General features: G+C 41.9%; 1 protein-coding gene across 1 annotated transcript; it reads left to right on the top strand.

The window, feature by feature from the left end:
- The first annotated feature begins 6,804 nt into the window (after window positions 1–6,804).
- On the top strand, window positions 6,805–17,092 carry LOC100382102 (dyggve-melchior-clausen syndrome protein). Its single transcript, NM_001174863.1, has 18 exons — window positions 6,805–7,238; window positions 8,156–8,395; window positions 8,549–8,612; window positions 8,707–8,836; window positions 8,941–9,082; window positions 9,771–10,028; window positions 10,106–10,190; window positions 10,689–10,791; window positions 14,118–14,243; window positions 14,314–14,427; window positions 14,598–14,716; window positions 14,822–14,909; window positions 14,998–15,090; window positions 15,157–15,246; window positions 15,336–15,455; window positions 15,802–15,893; window positions 16,548–16,602; window positions 16,783–17,092. The coding sequence occupies exons 1-18, from the start codon at window positions 7,040–7,042 to the stop codon at window positions 16,810–16,812; spliced, it is 2,148 nt and encodes a 715-aa protein (NP_001168334.1). The 5' UTR covers window positions 6,805–7,039; the 3' UTR covers window positions 16,813–17,092.
- The last annotated feature ends 1,326 nt before the right edge of the window (window positions 17,093–18,418 follow it).

Genomic DNA, 18,418 nt, shown 5'->3' with positions numbered 1-18,418 from the left:
ATTGATTCGAGGTTAGTGTATATTATCGGGGTTGGAGAATATAGTTAAGATAGATATGGATGAGATAGACTACATGATGTAGGTTAAAAGTTTGTTTGTTATTAGGAGGGAATAGAAAGGTTATACCATTCATCATGGCTCTATGGGTTGGATTAGCTCATGGTTGAGTTGATCCAATGTGCTAAGTTAAGTTAATACATGGCTAGTAGGGTCTAATCCATGTTACAAGTATTAACTAACCTGCTTGAGTGGGTCACATTGGGTTAGTTCAGATTAGATAGAAACTAGATTAGTTTGGTATAACTAGATTTGACTAAATAAGACCTAATTAATTTTTTTTGGATCAGTTTAGGTTGAATGGGGTCTAGGCATGACCAGATTAATCTAGATAAGATCTACTTATTTTATTTTGGAATAGATCATGTTTGTTACACTGTTATGAGATAAGCAAAGTGGTTGGGGATAAGCATGCTTATTAGGACATGATAGGTTTCTAAGAATAAGGTAGAATCTTTTTGAGGTAATATGAATCTATTAAGATAAGAGAGAATCTTTTAAGATTAGATAAGTCTATTAAGATATGAGGGAATCTTTAAGATAAGATGATTCTGTTAAGATAAGAAAGAATCTTTTAAGATAAGATGGATCTATTAGGATAAGATAGATTCCTTTAGGTTAAGAGAGATCCATTAAAGTAAGAAAGAATCTTTTAAGGTAAGAGGGATCCATTAAAATAGATACACTTTGACGGAGGATAATCTAAGTTGTTTAGTTATCTTATGAATTCTATTTATTTATATTTATACCTATACGTACATGCAGATGTAATTGTGGACATTACTCCACAACTAATCACACTCAATCAAAGATCCAAATCAAACAAGCATCATACGGACAAGCATTCAAGCGCATAGATACCTATGAAAATAGTTTTATTTTTGTCCCTAAGAGTAGGTCTCCTAGTCCTGAAAGTCACTTTAGGCACGGGATTTCAAAGTGTGGAATCCACATTTATCTTAGAGTAGAAAAGATAAGAATGATCAGAGTACAGCGGAAATAGATGAGAAAAGATTAAGATAAGTTTAGAAAGGAACCAGAGTAGCAAAGGTAAGGTTAATCAGAGTAGAACGGTAGAAGGTGAAACAGGATCAAGATAAGTATAGAAAGAATCAGAGTAAGATAAATAGGTAATGGTTATGTCCATTTCTATCTAGGTTTCGTCCTACAGTCAACATTTCCTCTGATACCACTTCTGTCACACCCGGATTTTGGGGCACCAAGACCCGGGTGCGAACATAATCACCAGGTGTGCTGGGACCAAGTCTCACACATATGATGAATCATGGCACAGGATCGAATGTCACATCTTTACTACATAACAGGAGTTCTATATAAAATAAATAAATAATTACATTATAAGGAGACAACGGTCCAGCAACCCAAAGTTGACTGGGAGACGACGACCTAGATCTCTCACGAACTCATCGCAGCATCCTCCATGCGCCTCATCCTGTGGTACCTGTTCTTGACCTGTGGGGGGTGTGAGACAGCAAGAGTGAGCTCACATACGTTCATCGCTCAACAAGTTGTGGGGAATAATGTGCATGAACTCGCCAAAGGTGGGAGCTCACGTGAAGTGTAAGGCTTACCAAAGAGGATGGTTAAAGCTGAGCATTGCTTTTAAAGTTGGTCAAAATTTTATTAGCAATTACTAGGTATAAGTAAATATCAAACCCAATTAAGTAGTAGAACAAAAGTAACAACCTCACCTGCGATGCAATGCATATGACAAATTGAGTTTAGGTTCCATAATTTAATCATGTGAGGGTCCGAGCTGCTCATGACCGTGAGCACGGCTGATATACCAGTTTTACACTCTGCAGAGGTTGCGCATCTTTACCCACAAGCCGTGTTACCCATCTGCCAAGGGGTCATGAATCCCATACACCTCTACCGAGGAGGCGAGGCAGGGTAACACTACGAGGCCTTTACAAAGTTCCACTAGCTTCAGAAAACCCACTACAGTTTATAGGAAGCTCCAATGCAGGGATCCCTCGCATGACCGTCATCGCAGCAAAATCATCCCAAGGACCTCCCTACACTGACCACTCCCCTACTGCCCTTGCCCCTTTCGGGTAAGGTAGTCTTCCACTAGCTTTCCTAATTAATCAGCCAAGGGCGTCCATAAACCCTTGTGGTAGCACTGTTTTCCCGGGTGGTCGCTCCATGTTCCAATTAACATAATGATCTTATCATGAACAGTAAATAACAACGGATAACAAAAGTATAATCATGAATAATGTATCTTCATACCCAAAACCACATAAAGCACTAGCAAGTACTACCCAAAAAGTTCAGTGGTAAACAAGGTATAAAGATAATCAAACTAGGGTAACCTATTGGGTCCCATCAAAATTAACCTATGCAGATCATTATGATTAATTAGAACATGAGTGGGTAAGAAGAAGTGATCAAGGGCACAACTTGCCTGAGACTTGAGATTCCAGGTACCAGGATGATCTTCAGATCCTCGTGACCTCACGCTAGTCGTAGCAATACAAGCAAACATGGTATAGACAAAATTAACATCACACCAAACATAAGAACATACTGCATAATAATGATCTACGCGTTACTACGAGATCGTGGGTCCGAGAACTGCTAAGATCGGAGTTAGGATTAAGAAGTTCTACGTGATTTAAATATTAAAACATATTATAAATTGGTTAGTGTAAATCATATGAGTGGTTATTCTATAAATAATTACCTCCACTTTAATCTAAGTCATAAATTGACCATAGCTCATATTCTATTACAACGATAAGCAGATTAACAAGACTAACCAATATAGGTTAAATAAAGATCTACTTATAAAAGAATGAGATATGGTATAATAAATGCTGTTACTGCATAGTAAGTATTTATATGAGTCTAACGTAACTGGAACAAGTCAAATCAGAATTAAAACGAGGTAGTTATGAATTTCCGAAGGTTTTATGTATTTGATATAAGATTAATTAAGAAATGAATTTTAATACCATTTTCATGTTAAAACAGTGTCACTATGTGATAAACAACATTATTACAAAATTATAGGAACTGAAATAGATCAATTTGGACAAAATATGAATTAAATATGATTTATACAAGTTTTTCGAATTATTTTTGTACTAAAAATCCATTTCTAAATGATTTTCTCTGTTTTATAATCAGTCTGGACTGCGCGCATTAATACCTAAAAGTCCAGGGACTATACCGAAAGATTCCTCAGACACAGGCTATTTCGAGTTGGATGGCGGGTTCATTCATATAAAGTTCAGGGTTGTTTTTGCAATACTCGCAAGATGAAGGGGTATCGGTGAATCGAGGTCGTCCGATCGGGAATAGAAGCGCTAGATTAGATCCGAAATCTATGAAAGGGTATGCAATCTAGGACCCCGGATCCGGATCCAACGGTCCGCGCTTTATGAAATCCCGCCCAGATCCGGACCACTCATTTACGATCCAACCGTCTGGATCCCGCGGCACGAAGGGGTACGCGTAATCAGATCTAATCCATTCGTTTACCATCCTACGGTCCCGGCTACTTCTACCCTTTCTTCTAATCCACACCATCCATCGTGAGATCCACGGCCACACATTCATCTTCTTCCCTACGCTACTAGGATACGACGACGCAAGGCACCCAACAGTGGTTTCCCGATAAATTTGACGCCACCCACCAACCCACGGCCGAGACTCGCCCTGGCTACTCTACTGTGCTGCCCTAGGAGGATCGTCGCCATGGAATAGAAAGCAAGGAGGCTGCTCTCACCAGAAATTTCGTGTGTCGGCCAAGCCTAGTGAAGAAGCGGTGCCGATGTGGATGGATCGACGCGAGGAGCGCGGGGCCGGTCGCGTGGCCTGGAGGGCGGTGGCCGGCGTAGGTTGCTGTGCGCCCACTGCAGAATCGGAGACAGCGACTCGACCGGGGATGAGGCCGAGCGTGGCCCGCGCAGGGATGCGACCTCCATGGATGGGCTATGCGCAGGAGGCCATGGCAAAATGACGACGCGCCCATGGCAGCGAGCGCGGTTGGGTTCATGGCGGTGGCGCTTTTCCCTCCCCCTGGTGTTCTCTCTCTCATCTCTCCTGATAAGTTGCTGGCGGCTTTGCCCCTGTCGAACCCCTGGTGGGCGCGGGTATTACCAACGGCGGCAACGACATGGCAAAGATGCGACGGCTGCTGATTCCTTTTCCCCCCGTTGGTTGACCTTTGCTGGTATTGGTGGCACGCGCCCAGTTGCCGGTGCCCGCGGTATGACGACCAAGGCACAGATGCTTGGTTTATATAGTCGGTCATGTGGCAAATTATCCACGCAGGCGAGGATCATGCGGGATCCACGGATTCTGTTGAACAGCCTGATCCGAACCTCACGGATCCGAGCTCTCGTGGGGAAGAAGGGACGACGGCCGAGAGGGTCCCACACGGCGATGTCAGGCGCGAGGGTGTAAATGGGCTGGTCAAGGCCATTTTGGCCCAGTCGCAGAAGGAGGATGGACAGGGACAAGATGGGCTGAATTGCATTCGGCCCAGAAACATGTTTCTTCTTTTCTATTTCCCATTTTCAGTTTTATTCCAAGTCTCAAGTTCGTAAATCGAATTTGTTTCAAAGTTCAAGGTTTGCAAGATTAAATGCAACAGCAAATAATTCCCATATGATGTGCATATAAATGCATACATATGTTTAGTTTTGTTTATTTTATCCAGACATTTTAAGTATTCAATGCACACACGTAAAAAGAATTATTTCCTTGAACGAATAGTCCGTTTAGAAATATGTTCATGGTTATTTTAAAAGGAGATTTTCTAGTGTATACCATTTATTAAAGTATTTCTTAAACTTAATTCTTTTGAAGAATGTCTCTAATCTCCTTATTCAACAAAGATTGATTAACTTATATGAGGGTCTTTTATTTAATCTCTTATTATAAAAGACTTAAATCTTGGAATACTCCCTCCTAGGTCTCAAAGTAGATTTTTTATACCAATTTTGGGCTTTACAATGTCAGGCTGGAAAGCAAGTTGCTAACACACATCCTACAAAAGCTTTCATGTCAACATCAAGGCCACTGGAACTGCTTCACATGGATATATTTGGACCAACAACTTATGCTAGTGCTGGTGGCAACCTCTACCGTCTGGTTATTGTTGATGACTTTTCAAGATACACCTGGGTATTCTTTCTCCATGATAAGTCTAAAGTTGCATCTATATTTAAGAAGTTTGCCAAGAAGGCTCAAAATGAATTTGATTGCAAGATCAAGAAGATTAGAAGTGACAATAGAAAAGAATTTGATAACAGGTGATAATGCAGTCGCCCCAGCTGACTTGGGCGAATGGTTACAGGAGCGTGAGATCAAGACAAAGGTCATCAAATTGCATCTCCTGCGCGCTCAGACGCGTATGAAGCGGCAGACACACAAGCAGCGCCCCGAACATGAATTTGCAGTCAGTGACATGGTGTACTTGAAGTTGCAGCCTTATATTCAATCATCTATGGCTAAGCGATCCAACAACAAGCTTTCCTTTCGGTTCTTTGGTCCATTCAAAGTCTTGGAGTGTATTGGTATCTTCAGTTACTTGAGTCAAGTGCTATGCATCCAGTCGTTCATGTGTCTCAACTGAAGATAGTGGTGGGTCGTAATCATGTTGATGTGCCTCATTTACCTCATGATACTATACGTCTTCAGGTACCTCAGTAGATTCTACAACGCAGGATGATTACCAGAGGCGGAGAATTGATCGTTCAAGTTAAGGTGCGCTGGTCCGGCCTAGACATAGCCTTGGCTACATGGGAAGACACAGAAGAACTATGTGCCAGGTTTCCGGAGGTGCCAACTTTGGGGCAAGCGGCTGCTCAAGCAAGGGGGAATGCGAGCAATGACGACCATGTAGCAAGGGAGCAAGCGGAGAAGACAACGTCTGTGTCAGCTGTTCCGATGGACCGGCAAGGGGCGGGAAAGGGAGCACGTGAAAGACGTCCAAATACTAAATATCTCGGGCCGCAGTGGGCCGTGTAATTGTTGGGCCGTGCGTGTTGACAGAGCCTGGCTGTAATGAATCATATAGATAGATATGCTGAGACACATCTGAGAGGGTTAAGAAATAACACAGAACACAAATATTTTCCCTCTTCCAAGTTATCTCTTCTTCTTCCTCTGCCTATTCCAGAACCTTCTAGAAACTGCTAACAAGAAGTTAATAGGGACCCCATACTGTTAACTCGTGAGGAATTACATATTAGGGTCAGAGTATGGAAAAAATCTCCATGAGTATAAATATGGGATAAAATCCTCAACCATCGGATAAGCGAGTATGAGTATGGTCTAAACTCGATTACCTAGGGTAATATTCACTCAGTAAATTAGATGTGTAGTCTAACAGACAATAAGTACAAGAACTAACCCTACCTCTTGTAATCCTTTTAAAAACCAATCCTCCCAAACCTAGACGGTGACGGTATATGTGTCACCTCGTTTTTGCTGTTTTGTATGATTAAACAATGTTTTTCTTGTCTGATGTCAAATTTATTGGTAATGTATTGTTGGTGGATGTCGTATAACTGTTAATATCATATAAATTATAATGTGATAATGTTTTTCTTGTAGAGAATGTTGACCCAATACTTGAATGTTTATGAGTATAAGATGAATCCTATATTAATATATATATAAGTATGAAGATGAGAAGGAATATAACTTGGATAGATATGAGACGTCCTCCTTGAGCTTGGACACGGAATTGGCTATTTCCCTCATTTCGTAGTCCGATCAAAACCTCCTCAAACCCAACGCACCGACTAGTCGCTACGCTCGCACGTCGTACCCGACCTCATTCCCTTCCCTTCCCTTCCGCCCGAAGTCTCCACGCTCCCTTTCTCCCGTTTAAAACCTTCGCTTCGTCTCGACTCTACTTGGCCGGCCATTTCCTCTCGCCCAGTCCTCGCTCACGTCAAACCCTAGGGCCCGGGGCCTCCTACTCGTAGGCTCAGATCCAATGGGCGCGGCGCCGTCGACGCCGAGGCTGGGCGCGGCAGGCGCGGCGCCGTCGCCCAGCGCGGCGGAGCAGATGTTCACGGCGCTGGTCGGCGAGAAGGCCTACCCAATCTCCTCCGAGTTCTGGAAGCAGCTGCTCGAGCTGCCCCTCACCCTGCAGTGGCCGCGCGACCGCGTGCTGCAGGCGTGCCACGCCTTCGGTGAGTACCATCCCTCGAGATCCACGTCCAACCTGAGGAAATTTCGCGGCTGTGCTGATTGCTTCCTTGTGCTGTCGCGTCAGATGTTTTTACTCCCCCCTTCCTTTGAGTGTTTTGATCTGTGGGGTAATGCGGATCATGATCATGTGGTTTGTGTGGCTGGGGATCGTCGTTTGCACCGCGCGGTGGGTTCACGTCTTTGAGGCGAACCGCTAGATTGGCAGGGCGTTTATGGCATGTTGGCTACGCTGATTGTGTCGTTGGGAGTTTTTTTTAGGTGTCGATTTCTGCGGATTTTGAGGTTTCTGTGTGTTTATTTTATGATGGGGATCCTGCGGGGTTTAGTTGCCGTTCTGGCGAATTTCATGCTGGCTTGTTGGAATCGGTGAGGCATGTTCCTAATTACTCCGAGCCTAGCCTGGCCTTGATTTTGTTGCAAATTATGCTATATTGGCATGTTCGTAAACTGTGTTTGTTTTTACTTGAACTGACCGGGTTTATTTTTACTTGAACTAGCTCAGCGAGTAAAATGTGCAATCCCCGTTTTTGGTAACTGACCGCTTGAGGAGAAGGGAAGTGATGATTAAAACTGAACATTAAGTGCTAGCTGTCTAGCGCTAATTTTGGACATTTGATGGAAACACTGCGAACTACTGTATAATTGATGATTGGTTTTGTAATTCATGGTGTCAAATGCTTGTGGTTTGAACCACTTGAGACCAACGATTGTGCTTCATGCCCCCAGTAATTAGTGACCTTGCTGATGTGCCAATGCAATGGCGATACACTGCATACTGTTTCGAACTCCCACTTTAGTTCGCTTGATGCTCTGCTTTAACATTTATATGTTTGGATTTTCAAATATATTTAACTCGTAATTATCTATGCTTATGGGTCTTAGTTATGTGCATCTGCAGCCGAGAATAACTACCAAACAAAGCATCTTGCAAAGATTTTGATCCATTTGGTTTGGTGCTTGCAAGAGTGCACATCAACAACTTCTGTATCTTCTGTCGTATATCGGAGGGCGATCAATGCGGCATACATATCATCCATATTTCTCAAGTTCATCATTGAAAACGCAAAAACCGACAGTTGGCAAGAGCTATGCCTTGTCATTGACAGGAGTGAGAAGGGGTTGGAAAACTTTCCTGCAGGTAATTGATGATCCACATCCAGTAAGGTTTTCTGTGTCCGGTCTGTTGCAAAGCGTGCTTCTTCTGTAAGCTCCAATATCTATATTGATATACGAATGAATTGGCCATAACTCTTATGATCTTTGATGTTCCAACTTCCGTTGACCCTTGAAGAAAACACTGTGGAGTATTTTCTGATAAGAGGTGTGCTGGAATATATTGGTAGTGTGGGTGTAAGGTATCTTATTCATCACTTCTATATATTAATGTTTCCTGTTTTCATGTATGTTATATTTATACTTGATCTAACTGTTATTTTGTACTGTATTAAGTCCGGAGTCATGCTACCTACATCATGAACTCCTGAACTTGATGCTAGTTCTTATGTCAACTCAGTTATGTTCTGGACCATCTCCAGAACCAAAGGATGTGCATCCTTTCATTGATGCAGCTATGCTTCAGGTAAAAAGCTGAAACTAGTGGCACATCATATATGATAATTTATTTCCAGACATTCTTGGGATAAAATTTGAAGTGTATCTCCATGTGGCCTGTTTCATCTGCAGGACAGCTCCATAGTGGCTTCAGTAGTGCAGAAATTGTTGCTCAATTTTGTAACACGACCGAAACTTCCTCTAAATGCTTCGCACCCTGTTTTCTCTGATGATGCTAGGCCTGGTGTTCTGCAGCGAGTTGGCTCAGCAGCTGGTAATGTGGATCCTTTTCTTCAGCAACATTGTTTCTATGAATTTGAGTCACTATATTATCTTCATGATGTGTGTCATGTCAATGTCCTGAGGAATATGTCCCCTCCTATGTTAAGCTTAAATATATTTAGAATATGTCAACAGCCTTTCAGTTTTTTATACCTCTCATGATGGTTTTAGTTGATGTTCTTCTTGTGCTCTACAAGAATCATATAATCATATTGTCCGACCCTTGTTCCTCACAGTATGTTAGTTAGAAGTTATAATGTTCATTTAATCATTTTAGGTCAGATGATGCTAGAATATTATTTTTTACGATCAATCTATTATGAGATTGTTAGAATAGAACGTGCTTGGATATCAGGCTACAACCATATCAGATCAGGGGTCCACACTGTTGTTCTGTTCTATAATAAAGGAAGATCTTAACCGACTCTAATTAAAGATATGATAGAATCAAGTTTGATCTATCCCAGAGATAGCAGAGTTAGAACATGAATCAGTTAAGGTAGTTGTACCTGAGTTGGACTCCCTGTCATGCTGTAATCTTTATGGCAGTATTCTTCCCTATATACTCAGCCAATGGGTCATCTTAGATAGAAAGTTCTTGTATCATTTTATTTTTAGCCAATGGGTCATCCTTATAATTCTTAGTCTCTACTAAGGTACTATCTTATCTTGTTCTGCAGCAAATGTCGTCTTATTGCCATATTATACTTTCAACTACCTTGTAAGCTCAACTCCTGAGGGTGCGACAAGTCAATTGGCAGATAACAGTTTACTTGTTCTGCTTATCATGATCCACTACCGAAAGTGCTTTTCAACTAATGAGTCCATTCCAACCAACAACGTATACACGATGGACTCAAATACCAATGACAAGGATGCTCCAGTTTTTCATGATAACCCTTATTGCAAGGCATTAAACAGTGCTAAGGACATTCAATGTAAGATTCAGCAATACTAGATAGACTGTGGCACTAATATAGCTCTCTAATAGTTACAGAAACGAATCATTATGTAGATGATCGTGCTGATGTTGAAGGAAATGCTCAAAATGGACCTGTTGTCAGGTTGTCTTTTGCATTGTTGTTTGATGCTCTTGGAAGGTGAGAAATGATCATCTGCTGATCCTTAAAATACTGCTCATATTTTAATTCATTAGCTGCATGTCAAATTTCAAAATAGTTGTGTTCGTTATAAAATTATAACGGCAATGTTCCATTTTCCTTTGAAAAAACAAAACAGATAGATTATAAATAATACTACCTCCGTTCTCGAATATTTGTCGTTCGCTAGTTCACTTCATTTTTCAACTAAAATGCGACAAATAAAAAAGAACGGAGGGAGCATTAAGTATTTATCTTCTGATAGAATTGTGTCACGAGTTTTGATGGTTAAAAATTGATCTACACTTCTTTGCAGTTAATACGTTACATTTATATTGTGGTGTGTTTCAGGGCTTGTCTAGGGTCTATTATAATTTGGATTTTGGATCAATCATAAATGTTTTTTTTATCATATTCCATGATACTCAATCTATCTTCTACAAGAAAAATATTCTTACAGTATTCTTCATTAGTTTATATTATCTTTGTTCCTTACAGATTCTTAAATGATGAGATCCCAGTTCTGTTGCTCTATTCTTTGGTCCATGGGAACTGTGACTTTCAGGAATACGTCTTGGTTCGAACAGACTTGGATACTTTGGTATGTTTTTGTTCGCCTTTAGGGATGAAAGTGGGTATCTGAACTGTTAGGATAAATTTAATATTTTATATAGATGTGCATAAAATTTTATACCGTTTTTTTCTTATGTTATGAAGCACATTATTACAAATGAAAATAAAATTTGCATAAATTGTTTTATGCATTATTTGCACCATAGTGACAAGAAACGGGTATAGTGGTAGCAACCCTCAACCAGAAAACGTCGTTCCCGACCTAGGTACGTAGGGTCATTTTTGTTTCTACCATGTAGAAAACTCTCACAGGTAGAGTACCATGCAAGGTTTTAAAGTCGGCCGACTAATCGTGATTAGTCGCGATTAGTCGGCCTTATCGCTAGTCCGAGCTCGATTAGGGTCTCCGACTCGACTAGAGCAACTAGGTAGCGATTAGTCGTCCTAGTTGCCGACTAGGGGTTATGGTTGACTAGTTATGCCTATTTTGGGCCACTAATCCGACCTCTATTATGTGGGTCGGCCCACCATCTGTACACAACACAAACATTGTTTTGCCCTATGCCCTTGCCTGTACCAATACGATATACACAGTTGCACTTGCGCGTTCGCTCTTTCCCAGCGCAGCCACCCCTTCTCCAGCGTCGTCGCCCCTTCATCGTCGCCGCCCTCTCTCTCCTGCCGCCCTGTTGTGCTCTGGCGGCCCTCAGCTCGAGCAGCAGCTGTGCCCCCTCCATCGCGCGACGACTGTAGTCTGCAGAGGCCCCACTCCAACGCGCTCCCGTCCTCCTCTGTTGTCTGTTTAGCGGCTGAATAGGCGAGTAGGCGACCACTTCTCTGTTTAGAATTCAGAGACCAAGATGAGGACCTCTTCAGGCGGTAATTGCTCTGATATTTTGGTTGTTCAGTATTCTCTGTTCACTTACTGAGCAGTATTGTGCCTGCCTTGACCTCCTCTTGAGTTGCGCTTCACTTGATTGTTGTGCCACTGTATACGAGAATATGAGGCGGCGTAATAATGTTGAAGTCATCTTCCCAGAATCTGTGTTGCCCCAACCCCAGAACGATGGCGGTGGCACTGGTACAGTTCATGCAGTTCTGCAGTCCAGCTAGGCAGCTACAACTATCTATATATATATTCATATATATTGATATACACACACACATATGGTCCTGTTATAGGTGGACATCTATAGGACGACTAGGAGTCGACTAGACTCGACTAATCGAGCAAATCGACGACTAATCACGATTAGTCACCTTATCGGTGCTCAGGCGACTAGAGTCGACTAGCCGACTTTAAAACCTTGGTACCACGTCCCTTGACCCTATCGACCCGGGAACTTTGTGACTATGATTTGCTCCCTACAACAATAAATGCGAAGAAGTATCTGTACCCGTATTCGAATTTTATATCCATTATTTGAGAAGGTATACGATAAATTTGAGATTTACCTTATATAAATCTTTACAAGCTCAATGTTAAAAACAAGAATAAAAATTTGCATAGCAGATTCTATATCCTATTTATTCACAACCAAAGGGAAAAGATAAAAAAAATTGATATCCGAATAAGAATTCGTTTTCATCCCTATTCACGTTGTTAGACTGTGTGTGTGGGCTGGCACCACTGTTGGGCTGCCGGCCCATTAGGGTTAGGGTTGTGAGTCTATATATTGTACCCCATCTCCTAAAAAAAACTCGGTCGGGGAGGGAAAGACCGCCCTCCCGGTATTCCATATAAGAAGAGACCGAAACAATGGTCCCGACCGAGAAAATCCCCAAACCCTGGCCCCCATCACTAATGGGCCGGCGTCAACTGTCCACTCTGCAACGGCCCAACCGGAGGGTGGCGCACAGGACATCGCAACCCGAGAGCGGATGGGGCACAACGAGGGAATTTTTTTAACCAAGCCTGAAAATTCGCTCCCGATAGGAATTGAACCCAGGACTTGGAGGTGCTACTCGGAAGTCCTTAACCGTTAGGCTAGAGGCCCTTTTCGCATACCCCATCTCCTATCAATATATCAAGCACCTTCATAATTCTACATGGTATTAGACTAGGTTAGGGTTAGGGTTTCTAGCAGCCGCTTGCTGCTCCAACCCCAACAGCCGCCTCCTGCGTCGCTGCCCTTGGGAGGCTCAACCTTCCCTCCCGCGGGGGTGTCCTCCCTCCTCCCAGCCTCCAAGCTCCTCCTCCCTCAGCAGCCGGTGACGGTGGCTAAGGCGGGCGCGGCGCCCCCCCCCGGCGGTGTGGGCGTAGGCCGGCAATCCTCGGTGCGCAGGCCCCAGCGCGTGACCAGGCCGGTGGTCCTGGCGCACGGCTTCGACCCCATCCGCCAGCCGCCCCCACGCGCAGCGCCCTCCTCGGCCTTCCTGCGCGTCACTGCCCGCCGCCGCAGCAGGCCTCTGCCCACCACTGCCTTCTCCCTCTCCGTTGCGTCCTCCGTCGACACCCTTGCTCGTGCTCTCCTCATCGTGCTGGCCACCTCCTAACTGCCCGCGTCGACACCCAGCAGCGCTAACTTATCTAGCTTCTTTCTTCGCCGTCGTGAAACCACCTGCCAGGACCAACGCAGGCCCTTGCCCGGCTGGACCCGACCCGCTGCCCACCCCTTCATCTCCTTCGTTGGATCCGTCGCTGCTGCGGCCTTCCCGGTCGGATTCCCTGTTGCTTGCGACCTTCCCGACTCGATCTGCCGTCCCTTTGGCCGGATCGCGTCTTCCCGGCCGGATCCGGCGTACCCCTTCTATTTTGCCGCGTGCGCGGACACCATGACCGGCGCAAAACGCGTGCGCTGCTGTCGGCCTCCCTGGCGGGGCTCCTCGACATCCGGACGATCAAAGAAGCAAGAAGGTCGACCTGCTGGTGCTCTTTTGTTGTGTCGCCCTCGCCGATTGTTGACGCTCGAACGTCGACCCCTCCCGAAGAACATTGTTGCAATATATCAAGCACTTCATAATTCTACACATGTTATATCTAATCATTGTTGCCTGGAGCAATGGACATTTAGGTTTGACTGGGATATGTTTGGATTAATAAAACATCTGCATCTTTTAAATCCTTTCTTTGCAATTAGTGTATATTAGCATTTATTATGATTTTGATTAGTAGCATGTGCACGATGTGCTTATTTTTCTTTCATCCTTTTGCTTTCATGAACTGACATTTAGTTTGTTAATAATAATTATACTTTATTTTGTTAATAGATACTTATGTGCTGATATCACTCAGCATAAAAAAGGTTAAAAAACTGATTGTTTTTTTATCTAATTACATGATAATAACTGTCTATTCTCTAATATAGATTCTTACTGATGCATGCTAACTTCTTCTGTCATTTATTTTAATAGTTGATGCCTATCTTGGAAACGCTATATAATGCATCAAGGAAGACTTCAAATCAGATTTACATGCTGTTGATTATTCTCCTGATCCTCAGTCAAGATTCAACCTTCAATGCTAGTGTGCACAAATTGGTAAGGAAACTAGTTGACTTCTTAATTTGTTTATTTGTAAAACTGTTAATAATATAATGTGCTGCTCCAGGTGCTTCCTGGTGTTCCTTGGTACCATGAACGCCTGATGCATCAAACTTCTATGGGATCTTTGATGGTTGTAATACTAATTCAGACCATCAAGTACAACCTCTCCAAGCTAAGAGTAGGTATCAGAATCTTCGTTGTTTTGTACAGAAAATAGAAACTAGGTTCCTGATCACCAATTGGAAACTGCCTTTTGAACTTTGCTGCTATTTACTGCTATAGTTTGTACTGTGTGCAACATTATTTGTAGTGCTAACTGTTTAATGATAAGATTATATACACTTGCAGGATGTCTACCTTCACACAAACTGTCTTGCAATTTTAGCAAATATGGCTCCGCATGTGCATAGGCTGAGTGCTTATGCATCACAAAGGCTAGTTAGTCTCTTTGACATGCTTTCTCGCAAGTATGCTAGCCTTTACTCTTTTCCCTGATTTATTTACTTTATGTTAGTGCTAACTTCAAGTTGAACCTAAAGTAATCTTGCTTGTTTGTATGTACCATGCAATAGGTATGCCAAACTAGCTGAGTTGAAAAATGACAAGTCTCTGAAAGTTATATCTGATCAGATGGAAGCAGACAACATCGCAGATGATATGGTAGTCTTCCTTTATTTTATTCCATGATGTCATCTTCACCATTGCTTATCTTTCTCTTCTTTTTCTAAATAATTGTTTATTTTTGCAGTCTACAGAGCTTCACATATATACAGATTTCTTGAGAATTGTTCTGGAAATAATCAATGCAATCCTTACATATGCATTGCCCAGAAATCCCGAGGTATGTATTGGCCTGCAATTCAGTTTACTTGACAGGACTAGCACTGCTTCTAACATTTTTGTACAGGTTGTATATGCTGTATTGCATCGACAAGAGGTTTTTGAGCCATTTAAAAATCATCCACGTTTTAATGAACTGCTTGAGAACATATACACTGTATGTGTTATTGTTTATTGCAACTTTTATAAGTACACATTAATCTATTTTCCAGATTCTCATCATATTATATTCTGAGTGTCTGATAGGTATTGGATTTCTTCAATAGTCGAATGGACATGCAACAATTAGATGGGGAATGGTCCGTGGATAAAGTGCTTGAAGTCATCAATAAAACTTGCCGTTCATGGCGCGGAGAAGGGATGAAGGTTTTAGTTTCATCTTCTTTTACTTCTGGCTTAAAATTATGTACTCACTCTGTCCAAAATAGTACTACCTCCGTTCTCGAATATTTGTTGCTCGCTAGTTCATTTTTGAACTAAAACGTGACAACTAAAAAAGAACGTAGGGAGTATTCGTTTTAGCTTTTGGTTTTTATATCTATATTCAAATGGATGATGATGAATCTAGACACATAAAACACATACATCAAGTGTTGTATGAATCTATTAATTATCTAAAATGAATTTTAATTTTGGACAGAGGGAGTATTTATGATGGCAAGATATTCTGGCAATAAGATTGACTGACAATGTACTTTGAATTATTTTTCAGATGTTTACTCAGTTGCGGTTTACATATGAGCAAGAAAGCCACCCTGAGGAATTCTTTATCCCATATGCATGGCGCCTTGTCCTGTCACGGGGGTAATCATTTTTTGTTCTATATGTTAGCATATTGTGTTTGTGTATAATGGGCCTTGGCCCATGTCTTGACTATATGTTAATATATTCCCTGACCATTAGGGTTAGAGTTTTACTCTCCAACATGGTATCAGAGCCAGAGGTCTCGAGTTCGAATCTTGACAGAAGCTTAATTTGTGTTTTCACCTATTTATTTTCACGTTTACGTCTTTCTCTTTACACTCACGGGAGTGAGAGTGTTGAAGTGTATAAATGGATTGCCAATCTTATCCCAACAGTTTAAGCTTTTGTTGAACTGGTTAGGGAGTTCACTCTAACACTATATATGGTTCACAATTTTTAGATAGGTCTTTAGCAATTCTTTATTTTCCCCTCGAGTGGCACCTCACCCACTGGGCAAGTGGAAATGCTTCTTTGCCAATATAGAAATGTCTTGATGTTACACATTGCATCTTGCCTTAGAAGGATCACATAAGCTTTGACATGTAAATTAGACACGGTTTTGAGGTTCTGTCCAGTCTTTAATGGTCAACTGAATTAATAAGAGTCTAGAGCATTGTCTTAGTTCATGCCCACATGTGAGTATGTGACGCTCTATTTCCAAATTCAACTCGCACTGATTTGTCATAACTGTTTTTGTGTATTTACAATTCACAGATTCTCCTTCAATCCCAGCGCCATAAATCTCTTCCCTGTGGAGATTCACCTTGAAGTAAGTTGCTCTCTTCTTTGCTAACTTGACGCTTTTAATATCAGTCAGATATATGCTTTGATATAAATTGCAGCACCAGAACATCAAATGAATAGTCAAATGTGATGCTTACTCTTTTCAAATATCATGCGATGTTCTTTTTTTTCATTAACATTTTTTCTGCCAAAATGATTCTCCCAGGATGCACCGGCCGGTGAACAAAAGGTTTAGGAAGAATGGTCCGAACCAGAGTTCTGACAAGGAACATAAAGGCATATTTTTGTTCCATTGTGGCAAAGAGCATAATGTAAATAGGCGGCATATACCAGGTAGTAGTCGAATGTACTCATTCTTTTGTATTAAAATAGTTCTGTTGTTTCATAATATGTGTAAGAGGGGGAAGAGGGTGGACGAATTGTGCAAGGGTTCAGAGATTGTGCTATTATAGGTGGTAGATTACTATGTAGGCTATACACAATTCTTTCATAAGTTATTGTTGTATTGTACCCTTAAGCTGCAAGGCCTTGTGGCCACGCTGGCCACTCTTATGCAGTTGTAAACTCTGCGATCTTGTCTTTATCCGTTCTGTGAAGTGTGAAGTGCTGACTCTGCTCGCAAAGCTTCCCCGACGCGCACCAGGATGGCGTCCTGCCTCATCATCTACCACTCCAGCGAGCCTCCATGCTATAGAGTAGCAGCTGTTAAGGACTCTTGTAGTCCAAGGGTCTCAACTATAATATTAACAAACAAGTAGACAAGAATATGAAGTAGACAAGAGTATGAAGGAAGGTGTTCTGTTATTTTTGTGTACATCATCTGTTTATAGATATGAATTAGGGTTTCTAATCCATATGGGCCTTCTTGGCCTACTAGAGTTTCTCAACACCCCTTTGGTCCTATGCTGCGAGATATGTCCTAAATTCCATAGAACCTGGTGAGAAAAAATTGGAGAAATAATACATAACTCACCGATTGTGTTACACGAATTGTTTTGTTAAAACCTTAAATGAGAAACTTCTATGAAAACTCATATAAGGAAAAAAGAGTACAATTTATTCATACTAGATGGGTGTGTGTTGAGACGGCATACAACATATTCAATAAAATGTATATCGATTACATAAAAATGAATATCACATATATTATCGATCTCAATCTCTAACAGATTCTTTGACAACAATCAATACAGAACTAAACTAATACCAAAAGGATTAGAATAACAGGTGAGAGCAAAAAAATCTGAGGGCACATAGTGACGAAGAGCACACATAATTTAAGTTATCATATGCCTGTGAAGGAAATAAGTCTAGAGGGCACGTTGGGGATGATATACGATTTGGTTGGTTCTCCTTTTCTTAGTTGGTTCTCCTTTTCTTAGATTCTACTAGAGATGACAACAGGTCTGATGTGGATCGGATATTGCAAATATCCACCCGCAACTATATCCGTGGTTACAACCAATATCCACCTGCAACTATATCCATGAGTAGAAATTTATATTAATACCTGTACCCATCAGGTTACGGGCAGGTTTTGGATATCCGGCGGATATGACAGACCCAATCATTTTTCAAAAAATCAATAGCATAATTAATCAAATTTCTTCTCAATTCACCATCATACACAATTTAAAACTTAATAAAAGAATTATTATGGGCCTACATACTATGGCTAGGGGCACTGGAGCTTGCAAGGGTCAACCACCGGCTAGCCACCAGTGGTGCTGCGACCTATGGGACTTGGAAGGGGCACGGGGTACCGTGCAGGAAGCCCGCAAAGCTAGAAGGGGCGACCAACGGTGGAGAATTGGGAGCATTAGACATGTGGTTCATGGAGT

The sequence above is a fragment of the Zea mays genome, chromosome 3, assembly GCF_902167145.1.
Source record: "Zea mays cultivar B73 chromosome 3, Zm-B73-REFERENCE-NAM-5.0, whole genome shotgun sequence".
Lineage (NCBI taxonomy): Eukaryota > Viridiplantae > Streptophyta > Magnoliopsida > Poales > Poaceae > Zea > Zea mays.
This window is presented reverse-complemented; position numbering and strand designations above follow the sequence as displayed.

Coding starts and splice junctions, on each gene's coding strand:
- LOC100382102 (NM_001174863.1), top strand. CDS start 7,040: ATGGGCGCGGCGCCGTCGACGCCGAGGCTGGGCGCGGCAGGCGCGGCG. Junction 7,239..8,155: donor GCAGGCGTGCCACGCCTTCG/GTGAGTACCATC, acceptor GTGCATCTGCAG/CCGAGAATAACTACCAAACA. Junction 15,894..16,547: donor CGCCTTGTCCTGTCACGGGG/GTAATCATTTTT, acceptor TACAATTCACAG/ATTCTCCTTCAATCCCAGCG.